At 35.0% G+C, this 18479-nt stretch overlaps 2 protein-coding genes across 2 annotated transcripts; one reads left to right on the top strand and one right to left on the bottom strand.

The window, feature by feature from the left end:
* Nucleotides 1–157: 157 nt before the first annotated feature.
* Nucleotides 158–4618, top strand: morn4 (MORN repeat containing 4). Its single transcript, XM_048205589.1, has 5 exons — nt 158–298; nt 680–758; nt 1877–1991; nt 2097–2206; nt 3499–4618. The coding sequence occupies exons 2-5, from the start codon at nt 692–694 to the stop codon at nt 3645–3647; spliced, it is 441 nt and encodes a 146-aa protein (XP_048061546.1). The 5' UTR covers nt 158–298; nt 680–691; the 3' UTR covers nt 3648–4618.
* A 3797-nt stretch (nt 4619–8415) lies between these two features.
* On the bottom strand, nt 8416–17632 carry ankrd2 (ankyrin repeat domain 2 (stretch responsive muscle)). Its single transcript, XM_048205590.1, has 9 exons — nt 16936–17632; nt 16693–16800; nt 10649–10798; nt 10461–10565; nt 9402–9500; nt 9214–9312; nt 9010–9108; nt 8818–8916; nt 8416–8725 (listed from the first exon to the last, which is right to left on the bottom strand). The coding sequence occupies exons 1-9, from the start codon at nt 17002–17004 to the stop codon at nt 8627–8629; spliced, it is 927 nt and encodes a 308-aa protein (XP_048061547.1). The 5' UTR covers nt 17005–17632; the 3' UTR covers nt 8416–8626.
* Nucleotides 17633–18479: the final 847 nt, after the last annotated feature.

Genomic DNA, 18479 nt, shown 5'->3' with positions numbered 1-18479 from the left:
AACCTAATATGAGAAGTAGTAATAGTTATACATGCCTTGGTAAACAACACCGAAGAGTCCATATCACATTTCACAGATCACATTCCCAGCCATGATCAGCCAATCAGCGCTCAGTCCACATCCACCGCTGAGAGAAGCACACAGTAAAACAACGCGAGATCTTCAAGGGGAGAGAGATTCAGAGAGAGAGGAACCGTAAGACCGGTGACTGCAAGCCAGAACCCGATTCTCTTTCTGCAAACCCGCTGAACAAAGCGAAGGGTGTTCATGCTTTTGAGACTGCACAGAAACAGAACAGGTAAATGAAACCTTCCTCTAATGAAACTGCGTCGAAACACCGCGCGCCGGTTTACACGGGCTGCTAATAAGAGGCGGGGTGACGTCATCGCTGCTTTATTTCAGTCCGTAAATGTTTTAACGTGTTCAGTGTAAATGATGCGTTTCTCTATTAATGATACAGTGCTGGGTGAAGTGACCTACCATAGGCTCTACTTCATTAGACTGAGCATTAGGATATATAGCACATAATATATTTGTGTGTGGGCATTGGTGATGTCCTATTCATTATTTTACTATACATAAATATATGAAATAATTGGTTTGGTCTACCTCTGTCTATAATAATTTGATTCTGCTATGTTAATTCTGCCTCCTTAATATTCATGTGTTTTGTCTGCAGCTTGGTGGAGGTATGACTTTAACCAGGGGCTCCTTCACTTATTCCAGTGGAGAAGAATATACCGGAGAATGGAAGGAAGGCAAGACATTTCTTACACACTTTGCACTACTTTTGAATTCTCAGGACATTTTTCATAAATGAAGTAGGTCGTCACGTGTTTTAAATGCTGTACTTTTATTCATTAGTTAATTTTCTATTTGCCAAAACAATTACATTTTTTTAGTGTGTTACATTTTCCATTTTTGCTGTTTCATAATTGTGACCTGGACCACAAAACCAGTCATAAGGGTAATTTTGAATAAGGGTCATTTTGAACTGCTGAATAAATAAGCTTTCCATTGATGTATGGTTTGTTAGGATAGGACAATATTTGGCCGAGATACAACTATTTGAATATCTGGAATCTGAGGGTGCAAAAAAATCAAAATATTGAGAAAATCAGTTGTCCAAATGAAGTCCTTGGCAACGTATATCCACTCACAAAAAAAATAAAATAAATAAATATATATATATATATATATATATATATATATATATATATATATATATATATATATATATATATATTTATACACAGTAGGAAATTTACAAAATATCTTCATGGTACATGATCTTTATTTGATATCCTAATGATTTTTGGCATACAAGAAAAAAAAAACGATCATTTTGACCCATACAATGTATTGTTGGCTACTGCTACAAATATACCCATGCGACTTATGACTGGTTTTGTGGTCCAGGGTCACAATTTATTTATAATTACATAATAATACAAGCTACATCGAAAATGAAAAGGTTATGTACTATTGAATTATTTTGGATTACTCTTATATGGGTCAATTCAGAGATACGTAAATAATTGAATTCTATAAATCTCTCTAAATATTCTATACTTAACAATATTGATAACTCTTACATTATTCTATTGCCAGCTACCAACTGACTTAAAATGATGGAAATTGTTTTTTTTTTATAATTTGGGTGTTGGATGACATACTACAGAAAATGTAAGCATACTTGATTTCAGTTGTACTGTATATCTGACAAGGGACACAGATGTGAAACTTCATTGTATTAAAAAAAAAAGGTTTATTTCTGTCATAACATGTAGAAATGATGGTGGTAGGTGGTCCATAGAAATAGTATATTGGATGAAAACTCAGTGTTAAGATGTGAAGCAATGTGTTTACTGTGCAGGTCGGAGGCACGGTAAAGGTGAGCTGAAGTTTGCTGATGGCACCTGTTATAAAGGTCACTTTGAGAATGGCCTGTTCCACGGATCAGGGGTGTTAGTCTTTCCCGATGGATCCAGGTGAGTGAACGTGTGATCAGATTAAAAAGTGTACCTACTTAAACTCAGATGAACACGTTGGCAGTGATACTGTACATGGAAAACAACATAATTTCTTAACAACAGGTACGAAGGTGAATTTGCCCAGGGAAAATTCCAAGGTGTCGGAATCTTCAGCAGGTTTGACGGGATGAAATTTGAAGGCGAATTTAAAAGTGGCCGTGTAGAAGGACATGGTAAATATTCCACCTTCATTTTTCAATAGCTACAATAGTGAGACTGAGCTCGATCAGAATGAAATTCCGAGAGAGGTGTAGACCTGAAATAATCCAATCAATTGGTGAATGGTTTGTTAGGATAGGACAATATTTGGCCGAGATACAACTATTTGAATATCTGGAATCTGAGGGTCGCCTTTAAAGTTGTCCAAATGAAATCCTTAGCAACGTATATCCACTCACAAAAATAAATTTTTGATATACATACGGTAGGAAATTTACAAAATATCTTCATGGTACATGATCTTTATTTAATATCCTAATGATTTTTGGCATAAAAGAAAAAAACAATCATTTTGACCCATACAATGTATTGTTGGCTATTGCGAGACCGAGCTCGATCCGAATGAAATTTCGATCTGATTGATAGTGGTGTAGACCTGAAATAATCCAATCAACAGGAAAAAATGAAGCATGTAAACGCTTAAATCAGACTATTTTCTCAGTCGAATTCAACAATTTCTTGCAGTGATGCCCAGGTTTTACAAACAATTCAATTAACCGCGACAAACAATTAATCGCAATTAATTGCATCCAAAATAAAATTTTGTGTTTACATAATATACGTGTGTCTACTGTGTATATTATGTATATACACATTTATATATTTAAGAAACATTTACGTGTATATATATATATATATATATATATATATATATATATATATATATATATATATATATATATATATATATATATACGTGTGTGTACTGTGTATATTATGTATATACACATTTATATATTTAAGAAACATTTACGTGTGTGTATATATATATATATATATATATTATACGTGTGTGTACTGTGTATATTATGTATATACACATTTATATATTTAAGAAACATTTACGTGTGTATATATATATATATATATATATATATATATATAGTCAAATATATACATACATGGGTGTGTATTTATATGTACAGCACTAGTAGGTTTACATTCGTTTTACATCTTTCGAACGTGCCTGTTTTTCTTATGAACTGGTCAGTGGCTGAATATTTACTAAGAAAAGTGTTAGCTTTCTTTTTAGATATGTAATCAAGGCACAAACTAGTTATTATTTCTTCCGATTGACAAAAATCAATGCATGTAAACATACCTAGTCAGAATGAGAACTGCTCTTGCATATAAAAGTATTTATTTTAATTATTTGACAATAGGTATTTACTATGATTATAAGCTAAATTTAGGATGTGTGAAGTTTTATAGCATGAATAAATGTGATCTTATTTCCTTTGTATAGGGCTGCTGACTTTCCCAGATGGTTCCCATGGTGCTCCACGGAATGAAGGCGTGTTTGAGAACAACAAGCTTCTGAAACGTGAAAAGTGTCAGGCTGTGGTGCAGAGAGCCAAGAACTCAGCATCCACTGCCCGCGGCCTCTCTGTATGACAAACTGACCTCAGTGAGAGCACCCCTAACTCAGGCCCCCCCGAGCATTTTAAGGATTGTACAGTCACAAGTAAAGCGAGCAAAGCCGATTGCGGATCTGCGTTCAGGGGTGATCTCTGCCTTCACCACACCACGGAGCTCCAAAATATGTGAGACTCATCAGACCCTCAGGGATGGATGAAAGCTTTTCCATTCCCCACGTCTCTATTTCACTCATATTGTTGCTCTGCCTTGGTTTCCTCTGTGGCTTAAAACATCACAAAATTATGGACGTTTGTTATGGAGGCATGGATGAACTCTAGTCACTTCCTAGGCACTGCAGGTACAGAAGTGTGGTCAGATGAAGGTGTTTTTGGTAAATGAACTCAATTTGCCTTCGTGAGTCTGCGATTGTATCACTTACAGTATGTTTGACTTTACCTTTACTATTGTAGCTGTTTGTGTTACAAATCAACATTTTCTTCATTGCACATTTGCCTTAGTTATTGCATTAAATGTCAGTATTGATGGATTCAAATCTTTCTTGTTACCGATGTGCAACAGCGGTGAGGAAAAATTTTCAGCAACTTGTCTTATTTTATTATTTATTTGTTAATTTGATTAATTTAAAATGAGAACATATGATTTACTAACACATTAGGATATTGTGAAATAATGGTTTTAGTTATACTGCTCATGTACATTACAGAAAACTTTTTGAATTATTATTTAAAATGTATTGGGTCACTGGGCAGATATACATTCACTTCAAATGTTTGATGACTGATTTATGTGTGTTTACTATGTTTTCCGAACTGACTGCTAATAGTTCACTGTTCTCATCATCTGCAGTGTCAGACAGAAGCCTTAGTCACCATCATCTAAAATATACTGACACCAAAAATAATTTTGCACTGTTATTTATTTGAACAGAGAATCAAAAGACTGACATGAAAAATAAAGTGAAATAAAAGTCAGAAAACACCACCTGATCAATTTTTTTTGTCATGCTTATTCTGCCTTGATAAGATTTTGCCCTACAAAAGATTTGAATATACAAATATACAATCATTCATATGAGACATATTACCGTTCAAACGTTTCTGACAGAAGTCTCTTATGTTCAACCAAGGCTGCATTTATTTGATGCAGTACAAAATACAGTACAAATGGTAATATTCTGAAATATTCTTAAAACTTAAAATTTAAAGGTGCCATCGAATTGAAAATTTACTTTACCTCGGCATAGTTGAATAACAAGAGTTCAGTACATGGAAATGACATACAGTGAGTCTCAAACTCCATTGTTTCTTCCTTCTTATATAAATCTTATATAAACAAAAAAAATTTGTTTAAAAGACCTCCGAAGAACAGGCGAATCTCAACATAACACCGACTGTTACGTAACAGTCGGGATCATTAATATGTACGCCCCCGATATTTGCATATGCCAGCCCATGATCGAGGCATTACACAAGGGCAGCCAGTATTAACGTCTGGATCTGTGCACAGCTGAATCATCAGACTAGTAAGCAAGCAAGGACAACAGCGAAAAATGGCAGATGGAGCAATAATAACTGACATGATCCATGATAACATGATATTTTTAGTGATATTTGTAAATTGTCTTTCTAAATGTTTCGTTAGCATGTTGCTAATGTACTGTTAAATGTGGTTAAAGTTACCATCGTTTCTTACTGTATTCATGGAGACAAGAGCAGTCGCTATTTTCATTATTAAACACTTGCAGTCAGTATAATTCATAAACACAACTTCATTCTTTATAAATCTCTCCAACAGTGTAGCATTAGCCGTCAGCCACGGAGCACAGCCTCAAACTCATTTAAAGGGGCCGCAGCATGAATTGGCGCATTTCTAAATTATGCCTCAAAATAGGCAGTCAAAAAAAATTAATAAAAAAAAAATCTATGGGGTATTTTGAGCTGCAACTTCACAGACACATTCAGGGGACACCTTAGACTTATATTACACCTTGTAAAAAACGTTCGATGGCACCTTTAAATATTTTAAAATGTAATTTATTTCTGTGATGCAAAGCTGAATTTTCAGCAGCCATTACTCTGGTCTTCAGTGTCACATGATACTTCGGAAATCATTAGTGTTCGACTTGAAACGGCGCTGCGCAGGCCGATCGGTCTATGATATCAAAGTAGCGCGAGAGTGATTTCGAAAGCATAGGAACTGTCTGGTCTTTAATCTCTCTCGCGGTACTATGATATCATACACTGACCAGTCTGCGCTGCGCCACTTCAAGATGAACACACCTATTCCAATATGCTGCACACGAAACATTTCTTATTAGCTCACCCAAAAATGAAAATTCTGTCATTAATTACTCCCCTCATGTCCGTCATGTCATTCCAAACCTGTAAGACCTTCGTTCATCTTCCGAACACAAATTAAGATCTTTTTGATGAAATCTGTGAGCTTTCTGGTCTGACTGCACCGTTATTACCACTTTCAAGGCCCAGAAATATAGTAAAGATATAGTTAAAATAGTCCATGTGACTACAGTGGTTCAACCTTAACATTATGAAGCGATGAGAACATTTTTTGTTGACTTTATTCAACAAATTCATCTCTTCCCTGTCAGTCTCCTACGCTGTTTACGTGCAGTGCTTCCGGGTTCTATGTCAGAATGCCAGCTCAGTATTGGTTAAGGTTGAACCACTGCAGTCACGTTGACTATTTTAATGATGTCTTTGCTACTTTTCTGGACCATGATTGATGGTAATTACATTGCTTTCTATGCGGGATTAAAAAAAAAAAAACCCTCTTGGATTTCATCAAAAATATCTTAATTTGTGTTCCGAAGATGAACGAAAGTGTTACGGGTGTGGAACGACATGAGGGTGAGTAATTAATGACAGAATTTTCATTTTTTGGTGAACTAACCCTTTAACAATGGTAAAACAGTTTTGTCAGGATTTTTTGCAGAATAGAACATTTAAAACAACAGCATTTATTTGAAACAGAAATCTTTTGAAATATTATAACTGTCACACAAAAATATCTTACTGAACCTAGACTTTTGAATGGCAGTGTATGAGGTTAATCCAAAATTATTCCTTAATGCATTACCTTTTATATTTAAACATACCAAGCCTTTTATTCCATGTCTAAAAATTAAGTTAACAGTATTTACAGGACACAGAATGACACAGAGCACTTATCCAGTGCTTCAACCGCTAAATCCAGTGAGTGACTAAAAGCTTTCTAATCATAGAACAAATGTTGTTAATCAAATGATTCACAGGCACACTGTGTGATGTTTCTATCAGCGAGGCTGCTAGTGACACAGGGAAACCCTTCATGACACCAGGCCAAGAGATCAATTTGGGAACTGGATAAGCCAGGCCATGGATTACATTTCTAATACAGCAGCAAAACACACACTGAGTAACTACAAAGCAAAAAGAGCTGGACTGTTGATTCATAAACAATCAAATATTAATCATATATTAAATGTTTGTTTTTAGGCTCCGTCTGTCGGATTGTCATTATAAAGCATAGATGACATATCTGTCACATACAGGCATATCAGTTTCCTCCATCCAAAGCCATGTCATCTGATATATCAGGAAACTATGCACAGCAATGAACATGTACTGGCACAATAAGCCAGTGACAAGACTATAACATGTTTAATATGTTTCATATGAAAGCTATTTTATGCAAAGGTCAAATAAAATGTTTTGCATGCATTTCAAATTTCAGAAACTAGTATTCAAAATGTCCATCCAAATAGTGTCAACCATCCTGAGATTTATAATATAATGAATCAACCATCTTTTAACCACACAATCTTAAGTTACATGTTCACCTGAGTAATGCATTGATAATAAGCAACATTAACCCCCGGTTTCACAGACAAGGCTTAAACTAGTCCTAGACTAAAATGCATGTTTTAACTGAAAGCAACTAGTACTGACATATATTAAAATATGTCTGCCATTATTTTGTCTCAAGATGCACACCAGCAATGTTTTTCTCTAAAGTATGCTTATAAAAGCTACTTAAATATCCTAATTGAACTAAGGCCTAATCCTGGCTTAGGCTAAACCCTGTCTGTGAAACAATAAGAATTACTAACATTAAATTGATCACCTGCTCAAAATTTGAATTTCAAGTTTAAATGTGTTTATAATACTGATCAAGTTATTACAATGCCTATATAAGTGCTGTCAAATCTATTAATCACATCTCTCTATATGTATATATGTGTGTTTGTATATATATCAGTCAAACCAAAATTTATTCAGACACCTTGAAAATTTCATTCATTAATACAGTTTATTCACTGTAGTTTAAAAAAATGGTAATAAAAAATATGACAAGATATCAGAGTTAAACGGAGTCAGAAAAAAATTATCTTAATTATGTCAGATAACACTTAAGCAAAACATGGTCAGGTCAAAGTGTTTGAATAATTTTTTGGTTCCAACTGTTTTTCAATTTTACTGGTAGTTCACTGTATGAAGAATTTTTGGGTATAATGTGTCACAGTTTACTTTATTTTGCTATCCTCACTTACATAAATGAACTATAGTGTCCTGCACCCACTAGTAAAAATCTATCAAAAATGTCTGAATAATTTTTGGTTTGACTAATATATATATATATATATATATATATATTATACACACACACGCACACACACTTTTATGTTAGATGCAATTAAGGGATTAATCGATTAATCGACAGTTTCGTTTTTAATACGATCTGATCAATGCAATGCCTTTTAAAATACAAAAATATTATATTTTATTACATATTATTAAAATTTAAGCCTCATTTTTATATAAATGAATACAACTCTTTTCTAAGTCCTCATTCATTCAGTATACTGAGTGTGGATAGGTACTTTTCACCACTAATTAACACAGAAAGCAAATAGTTACTCCGGCAGAGGTGGGGTTGTTCTCAGACGTGCACCTGTTCACAGCGGCTCTAATGAAGCCAAAGAATCCATGTGTCTGTCAGGCCAGACCAACCTCCCTCATCTGTTCCAGTTTCTCCAGTGTCTCCTTGGTGTCAAACTGCCATTGCTTCACCTGTTCAGTGGCTGTAATGCCCTCCTGCAGCAAACAAATTCAGTGTTTATATCCAGCTGTTGCTAAAGACGATAAATTGCATTATATTTTATTTTTCTCATCCAGCATGATCTTACAGCATTCTTGATCTGCATATCGGCTCCTGCCAGAATGAGGAGTTTTACAATTTTATAACGATTTAATCTGACAGCATCATGTAGAGCTGTGTCTCCTTCCTTTAAAAGAGAAAGGAAAGGTTTTAAGCTGAATTATAATTTGCATGATCTGTATAATTTTTGTGTTTTCCTCATGAATTATTCATCTGTTACCCAATCTTTGGCATTAATATTGATTCCATTGGCAAGAAGATGTTGGACCACGTCGCTGTGACCTGTCCGTGTGGCCACATGTAAGGGTGAGCTAAGCAGCTGTATGGGAGGAAGTAATTCAATTTACCATGTTAGACATACTTACGGCAGCTTATTTTTTATATATTGTAGAGTATTTTTGTCTTCCAGTAAAAACATTATTACTTTGTCTCTGACGTTGATATCAGCTCCCCTGTCCTGAAGGACTTTCAGTGCTGAGAGACTTCCACCTCTGCAAGCCCAATGTACAGCCCTGCAATCCAGCTAAACAGAGGACAATAAAAGCAAATCACCACAATTACAACACCATTATAACAATGAATTGACTTAATAAACATTTATAATGATCTCACCCTGTCTTTAAAGTTGATATCAGCTCCTTTGTCCAGTAATTTTTCCACTATTTTAGCATGATTTTCCAGAGCAGCCCGATGGAGTGCTGTTTTTCTGAACTAAAACAATTGTGTGAGCAACTGAGTCATCATAGAGTCAGAGAACCAGGGTTACAATAGTTTACTGAAATTAAAACCATTCAAAAAAAATTGTTACTTGAATCAAAATAAATGTTAACTGAAATAAAATAAAATATAAAAAAACTTAAATATTTCATTTTTAGCTAGCTGCCAATGTAACATATCTCATTTTGATTTATTTTAATGGTAAAAATTTACAATAAGATTATATACTGAAATATATGGCTAGCCTATTTTAAGTGTTTATAATTTAGACCTGTTGGGATAAGTTGCTCAAATTCATCCGCACAGTCACGCAGAGCAACTGCAAAATGCATGCAGTATTGTTTTTAACCACAAAAGTTACACACCTTCAAGAATGACTAATACTTATAAAACATTTATTCTTAGGTAATGATCTTAGGTAATGTTATTTTGACATTTACTAATACATTATTACCATCAGAAGTATCTGTTAACATTAATGCACTGAATTAACATGAACAAACAATGAACCACTGTATTTTTATTAACATTAACAAAAACTAATAAATGTTGTTAAAAAATGTATTACTCACTGTTAGTTCATGATAGTAAAGCTGAAACTGATATTTGCTCAATAATTGATTTTGGATAATTTTTAACCAAAAAAAAAAAAAAAAAGTTATGGAGAGCAGTTTTAATGTTAACAAATGAGACCTTATTGTAAAGTACTACCAGTTTAATTTGATGTATAAAATAAACTGAAAATTAATTAAAAAAAAAAAAAAAACTATACAGATATACTTACAACAACAACAACAAAAACGAATAAAAATTTCAAAAACTTAAAATGACTAAAGTTTAATTAAAAATTAAAATGAAAACTAATAATAATAAAAAAAAAAAAACTACAATAGTATCATCTCACTGATACTAAAATAACACTGGAGAGAACATGTCATTTCAGACATACGGCACCTCATCACAGGTGTTTGGATCTCCTTCATCTTCCAGAAACTTCTCAACTACTTCCATGTTTCCCAGAGCTGCTGCTTTTAAAAACTCCTCTGGTTCAATAAGTCCCTGACGAACACCAGAGACAAATTAACAATAATTAACGCACATAACAATAATTTAGACAAGAAAGACAGATGGGTTTCCCTCACCACAGGAACATCCATTAGGCCTTTGGAAGCTGCGGCCTTGTTCTTGATTTTCTTATTCTTCATATGCAGCTCAATAATATTCTCTGCACCCCCCAGATCAATGATCTCACGCCTCAGATCAGAGGAGATCTTCCTCACTCGTTCCTGTGCCTGCATGAAGAATTCACTTCTCTTCATCACTGACTGATCCTGGTCTTTACAGCACATGCAGTATTCTTACAATAAAATTTTCTCATATGAATTTTAATTGACAGTATTGTGAAAATCTTGTCAAACTGATATGAGATGCCAAATTTTCATATTATTATCAGTACAGCATTCTGTGAATGTACAGTACAGTCCAAAAGTTTGGAACCACTAAGATTTTTAATGTTTTTAAAAGAAGTTTCGTCTGCTCACCAAGGCTACATTTATTTAATTAAAAATACAATAAAAACAGTAATATTGTGAAATATTATTACAATTTAAAATAACTGTTTTCTATTTGAATATATTTCACAAAGTAATTTATTCCTGTGATGGCAGTCTTCAGTGTCACATGATCCTTCAGAAATCATTCTAATATGCTGATCTGCTGCTCAAGAAACATTTAATGTGTACAATTGTACAAAATATTTGTGTACAATATTTTTTTTCAGGATTATTTGATGAATAGAAAGTTCAAAAGAACAGTGTTTATCTGAAATCTAATCTTTTGTAACATTATAAATGTCTTTACTGCCACTTTTGATTGATTTAATGCATCCTTGCTGAATAAAAGTATTCATTTCTTTAATTTCTTTTCAAAAAAATAAAAATAAAAATTCTTACTGACCCCAAACTTTTGAACGGTAGTGTATAATGCTACAGAAGCTTTGTATTTCAGATAAATGCTGTTCTTTTGAACTTTCTATTCATTAAGGAATCCTGAAAAAAAAAGTACACAACTGTTTTCAACATTGAAAATAATCATAAATGTTTATTGAGCAGCAAATCAGCATATTAGAATGATTTCTGAAGGATCATGTGACACTGAAGACTGGAGTAACGATGCTGAAAATTCAGCTTTGCATCACAGGAATAAATTACTTTGTCAAATATATTTAAATAGTACACAGTTATTTTAAATTGTAATAATATTTCACAATATTACTATTTGTTTACTGTATTTTTAATTAAATAAATGTAGCCTTGGTGAGCAGACGAAACTTCTTTTAAAAAATCTTAGTGGTTCCAAACTTTTGGACTGTACTGTATATGAGTGTGCGCTGGTGGAAGATTAACATGCTTATACACTTCATTTTTACTGCATATACAGCCAATGCCTCTTTTTTTAAAGCAAGTAATAAAAAAGTTATAAACACTAAAGCCAACCAGCCAAAACCCTGACCCCCTGGGTCCATCTGGTTCTACTTGAATGGGAAATATCTCTCAATAATACTATTAAACTTTGTTTCTTAGTTGAAATCACGTGTACTAACTGTATATATGTATATAGGTCTAGATAATTTCCTATAATCAACAACTTCACATTTGCATTTATGCATTTCGCAGACGCTTTTATCCAAAGCGACTCACACTGCATTCAAGCTATATGTTTTGGATTTTTTTTTTTCTCTCATTCTCTGGGAATCAATCATATGGCCTTGCCGTTGTTAGTGCTATGTTTTACTGTTTGAGCTTCACATGTAGACTATAGGAAGGATAACTACAATTAATTTTTGTCAATGTCTTCCTCTGCTTGGTTTCATGTTAAAGGTTTAGGTAGCAAAATTCATAAGCCATTCCACACAGATACATCATGACTCTAGCTGTTAAATCTCACTGCATGTCATTTCATACAGCGTTAATGGAAGACGCTGCTGTTGGCAGAAGCTCTGGGCTTGTAAACATGCAAAGCCTGTCTGCTGAATTTAGAAAATGCCCGTTAAGGCCCGTTCACACCAAGGATGATGATTATAACGATAACAATAAAGATATAGTTCTAAAAATCATTCTAAGGGTACGTTTACATAACAATGATGTACTAAAAAATGGAAAGTTTTTTCTTTGTACAAATGACGTTATCAAAATGATCCATGTTCGCACAGATCTGCGAAAATGACAACAACAAAAAAGGCTGTATTATGCCTGCCAGGCCAGTAGTTGGTGATATCACTTTGTAAAGAAAGACTATGCGCCTGCATACATACCATAGACTGTAAAAAATATGGACGTAGTGTCCGTGACGTCACCTGTAGGTTTCTGAAGAGCATTTTTAAAGCCTAAAGTGGGCCGTTGCCATCTTGGCAGCGCATTACCATGCGTCACTCCCGGATAACTGAAAATGGGCAAAGAGGCGGGATGTGGTTGGAACTGAGGTGCCTGGTTGCTGAAACCACGCTGGCCTAGCTTGACGTAACCAAGTTAGCTCAGGCTAAGGAGCTATCTATCTATCTTGATACTAGCAAAATTATAAAGATAACAGTTATATCATTTGAAATTTCTAAAGGTTTACTGTCATTCTACGGTGTCTGTTTTACGATATACAGGTGCTGGTCATATAATTAGAATATCATCAAAAAGTTGATTTATTTCACTAATTCCATTCAAAAAGTGAAACTTGTATATTATATTCATTCATTTCACACAGACTGATATATTTCAAATGTTTATTTCTTTTAATTTTGATGATTATAACTGACAACTATCCCAAAAAAAAAAAAAATCCCAAATTCAGTATCTCAGAAAATTAGAATATTGTGAAAAGGTTCAATATTGAAGACACCTGGTGCCATGCTCTAATCAGCTAATTAACTCAAAACGCCTGCAAAGGCCTTTAAATGGTCTCTCAGTCTAGTTCTGTAGGCTACACAATCATGGGGAAGACTGCTGACTTGACAGTTGTCCAAAAGACGACCATTGACACCTTGCACAAGGAGGGCAAGACACAAAAGGTCATTGCAAAAGAGGCTGGCTGTTCACAGAGCTCTGTGTCCAAGCACATTAATAGAGAGGCGAAGGGAAGGAAAAGATGTGGTAGAAAAAAGTGTATAGGGATAACCGCACCCTGGAGAGGATTGTGAAATAAAACCCATTCAAAAATGCGGGGGAGATTCACAAAGAGTGGACTGCAGCTGGAGTCAGTGCTTCAAGAACCACTACGCACAGACGTATGCAAAACATGGGTTTCAGCTGTCGCATTCCTTGTGTCAAGCCACTCTTGAACAACAGACAGCGTCAGAAGCGTCTAAAGACAAAAAGGACTGAACTGCTGCTGAGTGGTCCAAAGTTATGTTCTCTGATGAAAGTAAATTTTGCATTTCCTTTGGAAATCAGGGTCCCAGAGTCTGGAGGAAGAAAGGAGAGGCACACACTCCACGTTGCTTGAGGTCCAGTGTAAAGTTTCCACAGTCAGTGATGGTTTGGGGTGCCATGTCATCTGCTGGTGTTGGTCCACTGTGTTTTCTGAGGTCCAAGGTCAACGCAGCCGTATACCAGGAAGTTTCAGAGCACTTCATGCTTCCTGCTGCTGACCAACTTTATGGAGATGCATATTTCATTTTCGAACAGGATTTGGCACCTGCACACAGTGCCAAAGCTACCAGTACCTGGTTTAAGGACCATGGTATCCCTGTTCTTAATTGGCCAGCAAACTCGCCTGACCTTAACCCCATAGAAAATCTATGGGGCATTGTGAAGAGGAAGATGCGATATGCCAGACCCAACAATGCAGAAGAGTTGAAGGCCACTATGAGAGCAACCTGGGCTCTCATAACACCTGAGCAGTGCCACAGACTGAATTTGGGATTTTCCTTAGTTGTCAGTTATATTCATCAAAATGAAAAGAAATAAACATTTGAAATATATCAGTCTGTGTCAATCTTTTCCTTCCCTTCGCCTCTCTATTAATGTGCTTGGAAACAGAGCTCTGTGAACAGCCAGCCTCTTTTGCAATGACCTTTTGTGTCTTGCCCTCCTTGTGCAAGGTGTCAATGGTCGTCTTTTGGACAACTGTCAAGTCAGCAGTCTTCCCCATGATTGTGTAGCCTACAGAACTAGACTGAGAGACCATTTAAAGGCCTTTGCAGGTGTTTTGAGTTAATTAGCTGATTAGAGTGTGGCACCAGGTGTCTTCAATATTGAATCTTTTCACAATATTCTAATTTTCTGAGATACTGAATTTGGGATTTTCCTTAGTTGTCAGTTATAATCATCAAAATTAAAAGAAATAAACATTTGAAATATATCAGTCTGTGTGTAATGGATGAATATAATATACAAGTTTCACTTTTTGAATGGAATTAGTGAAAAAAAAATCAACTTTTTGATGATATTCTAATTATATGACCAGCACCTGTAAATGCTCCAGCAACAGTAATATTGCAATTTGTGTCGGGTGTTCAAATGACAACACGCAAAATCAAAACAAGACTTCATACCTAATGAAATACTAATCACGAGATGAATCCAATCCGCCACACTTGGGTAAAATGTCCATGAGCGTCCATTGAAAAACATCCAACAGCACTTGTCCACAAAAGCGTTATATCCATGAAATATTTATATATTATCCATCGTTTGCATCAAATTTCTTCTGAACGATCTGCTCTCCATCATCGTTCTAAGAAATTATGCAATCTGAGCAGCATTTATGTTGTAAAACTGTATACGATCGTGATATGAAAGCACACCTGTATCTCACCCAGTCACAACAGAGGATTATCAAATCCAAGTTCACAAGCTACAAAAGACTTTGACACAATCAATGATGTACACGTGTGCAGCTGAGTTTGACTTCATTGAAGCAGAGACTCATTCGGTACAATTGGACACAGACAAATGAGCCTGCATCCAAAGTATAATTTTTCAAAATAGTGCAGCAGTTTTAGTTATAATATCCAAGCAGTGCTGTCGGATTTTGTGGTGTCTGGAGAGGCATATTCTCCCGCCATTGTCATTGTAGTGAATCTGACGGACAAAACTTTTAGCCAATGCCAAGACAATCCAACAACGTGTGTTCTGTTTATCTTTCGCATGCGTGCACATGTACACAGACGTACAGCTGTCTCAACATTTTTTTGCAGTCTATGGTCTTGACCATTAACCGCACAGCATGCCATATTATTTGATAACTGTATGAAATAATCCTGAAAAAGCACAAATGTGGCAGAGATGCCAAATTCAGATGGCAAATTGACAGCAGTGGCAATCCACCTGTCACTCAAGTGGCCACACCCTTAATTATGCAGAACTTAATATAATTTAAATGGATGAGTTATAAAAAAATTCACCCCCCTCACAGTTGTAATGAAGGGCAAAATTAGCTGTATAGACCAAAACCACAATTAGTACCAGCTGTAAACATTTTTTCTGCTGTAAAGTTGGGCATTTTAACATGGGGCTCAATGAGATTCTGCTCTCTTTTGGAGCCTTTCCCTAGCGTCCAGTTGATGAATTGCAGTTTAAGTCACTTCCGTATTGGCTTCAAGAAAAAACAGGGGAGGTTGCCACTTGGTCAATATGCCAATAGACTAAACACATAAAACGCATTTGCATGCCGTCAACATTTTCACAGACTCGCGTTTTTGTAATTTACACAGAGACAATAACAGTATCATTTTAAAAAAAGTTTGCGTTTTGGTATTGTTGTGAATGGTCAAAACACACAAGTTTTCCATTTTTAGTTGAAAACGGTGCCGTTTCCACTTTCAGAACTTTTTTGGAATCACTTTCAGAATTATTTTTTTCCAGCTGATGAACAATAAAAACACAGACCTCGAGGGTGGGACAACCTGTCACTCACATCACCACAACCACCCAATCAATTCCCTATTCAAAATTACAAAATCAAGCTCCGCCCTACATTTTTTCTTGTTCGAGAAGCCGTTTCACTTGCATATATACATCACATATAACCGCACAGGGATAAAAAGACTATTTATTATCGACTTTCATTTCATGGCAGCTTTAATGGAGATATGTGTTATGCTTCAGCTATCAAGTTTATCTCAGACTGATATAATTTTCATCTTTTCATTAAAAGTCCATATTTTGATCTCTGCTGTGATTGTTTTCCCACTCACCTGAATATTTGCAACATATTGATTGACAGATTCATTTCCCTGTTCTGCCCCCACAGAAGATGCATCTACAACCAAAATCCCCAACTTTCGCGCCCGAGCTCGACGCTTCTAAACAATTTCAATAAAAGAAAAAGAAACTTTCTTAGACAGGTACGTCCCAGACTTAATACAAATAAAATACATTAAAAAAAATGATAATAATGAGAAATGAAGCTAATTTAAAGACAGTTAAAAATCCTTTACCTCCTCCCGTTTGTCAAGGGCTGCTCTTCTATCAACCACAGCCGTCGCCCATAGGATGGTCTCGTCCATTATGAGGAAAAATATGTAGGCTATATATACAGTATAAAAAGAAGTTAACCCAGAGTATTTTCAAGTCAAAAACTTTCACAAATAACAGTGAGAAAATCCTGCTGTTAATAGCAGACCTGCAGGACTGAGATCTGAAATGATCTTATAGCTCTCAGCAGGAATGTAAAGCCACGTCAGGCCCTGTGTGACAGCTGTGGACAGGAGCTGGATCACACACAAACACGCAACCCCCTGCTGCCCATGAGCTCACCGTTCGTTCGGTGCCATTCACCTCCACAGTCTGCCCTCTGCCACACTCTGGGAGTCCAGTTTTACAAGAATCACGACCCAGTAATCACTCTGTTTTGGAGATTATGTTATTTATAAGTGTTTCATTAGTGTCAAGTGATATCTCATAAATGCCTTCTAGTTTGAAAGAACGCCTGTTAACAAACAAGGTCCAATCGTGGACCGGCATTCAGGAACATCCTGCGAGTTGTACACGGTCAAGAATGCCCACAAATGTCTTATTATGATTAAGTGTTTGTGGTATGCAGTTTGTATTTGAAGGAAGAGCAGAAGCAAATGGTTGTGAAGGTGAGATCAAGTTGAAATTTTCAATAAAACCATCATCATTTGACAAACAAATAAAACAAACTGAACCAAGCATTGAGCAACAGCAAATAATCATGTGTAAATACTCCTAATGGTTTGTTTGATTTCATAACAATACAATGCTGTTCAAGTCCTTCAACTGACGAGTCATTAAATGTTAGGAGTCACCCCTAACCATTTTTGATTTAAATATTTATTTGGGAAAGAACTAAAAATTCTCTATAGTTTTAAAAGCAGTGGCAGGGTTATATATATATATATATATATATATATATATATATATATATATATATATTATTATAATATAATATAATATAATATAATATATATATATATATATATATATATATATATATATATATATATATATATATATATATATATATATATATATATATGGTAAAGCAAATAAAGACTTACAGTTGAGAACACTTAAGCAATATTCAATTAAATTAGATGCCTGCACTTTTATGTCTTTTTGTTATGACACACGATAATTCTAAGAAATGCTGCTATTATTCCTTTACTTGTTCAAATGCTGTTTAATGCTGTCAGCCTAACTGAGATCCTGATTGATTTTTGTGCCAGATAAATAAAGATTTTCTCTCTCTATCTAGACTTCATTCAAAAGTTTGGGGGCGGTAAGTTTTTTTTTTCCTTTTTGAAATATTTGAAAAAAATTTATCAGTTTCCACAATAAGAAAATCAGCAAATCAGCATATTAGAAAGATTTCTGAAGGATCATGTGACACTGAAGACTGATTCTCAAATGAGAGAGCATAAAAGACTTCAAAAACATTTTAAAAAAAATCTTACTGGCCCCAAACTTTGTTTATAGTATATATATGTATGTATGTATGCATGTATGTGTGTGTGTCAGT

Source organism: Megalobrama amblycephala, linkage group LG10, assembly GCF_018812025.1.
Source record: "Megalobrama amblycephala isolate DHTTF-2021 linkage group LG10, ASM1881202v1, whole genome shotgun sequence".
Taxonomy (NCBI): domain Eukaryota; kingdom Metazoa; phylum Chordata; class Actinopteri; order Cypriniformes; family Xenocyprididae; genus Megalobrama; species Megalobrama amblycephala.
Note: the sequence above shows the minus strand (reverse complement) of the source record. Positions and strands in the feature narration are given on the sequence as shown.

Coding starts and splice junctions, on each gene's coding strand:
- morn4 (XM_048205589.1), top strand. CDS start 692: ATGACTTTAACCAGGGGCTCCTTCACTTATTCCAGTGGAGAAGAATAT. Junction 1,992..2,096: donor GTCTTTCCCGATGGATCCAG/GTGAGTGAACGT, acceptor TCTTAACAACAG/GTACGAAGGTGAATTTGCCC. Junction 2,207..3,498: donor TGGCCGTGTAGAAGGACATG/GTAAATATTCCA, acceptor TCCTTTGTATAG/GGCTGCTGACTTTCCCAGAT.
- ankrd2 (XM_048205590.1), bottom strand. CDS start 17,004: ATGGACGAGACCATCCTATGGGCGACGGCTGTGGTTGATAGAAGAGCA. Junction 9,109..9,213: donor ATATCAACGTCAGAGACAAA/GTAATAATGTTT, acceptor CCTCCCATACAG/CTGCTTAGCTCACCCTTACA. Junction 8,917..9,009: donor ATATTAATGCCAAAGATTGG/GTAACAGATGAA, acceptor TCTCTTTTAAAG/GAAGGAGACACAGCTCTACA.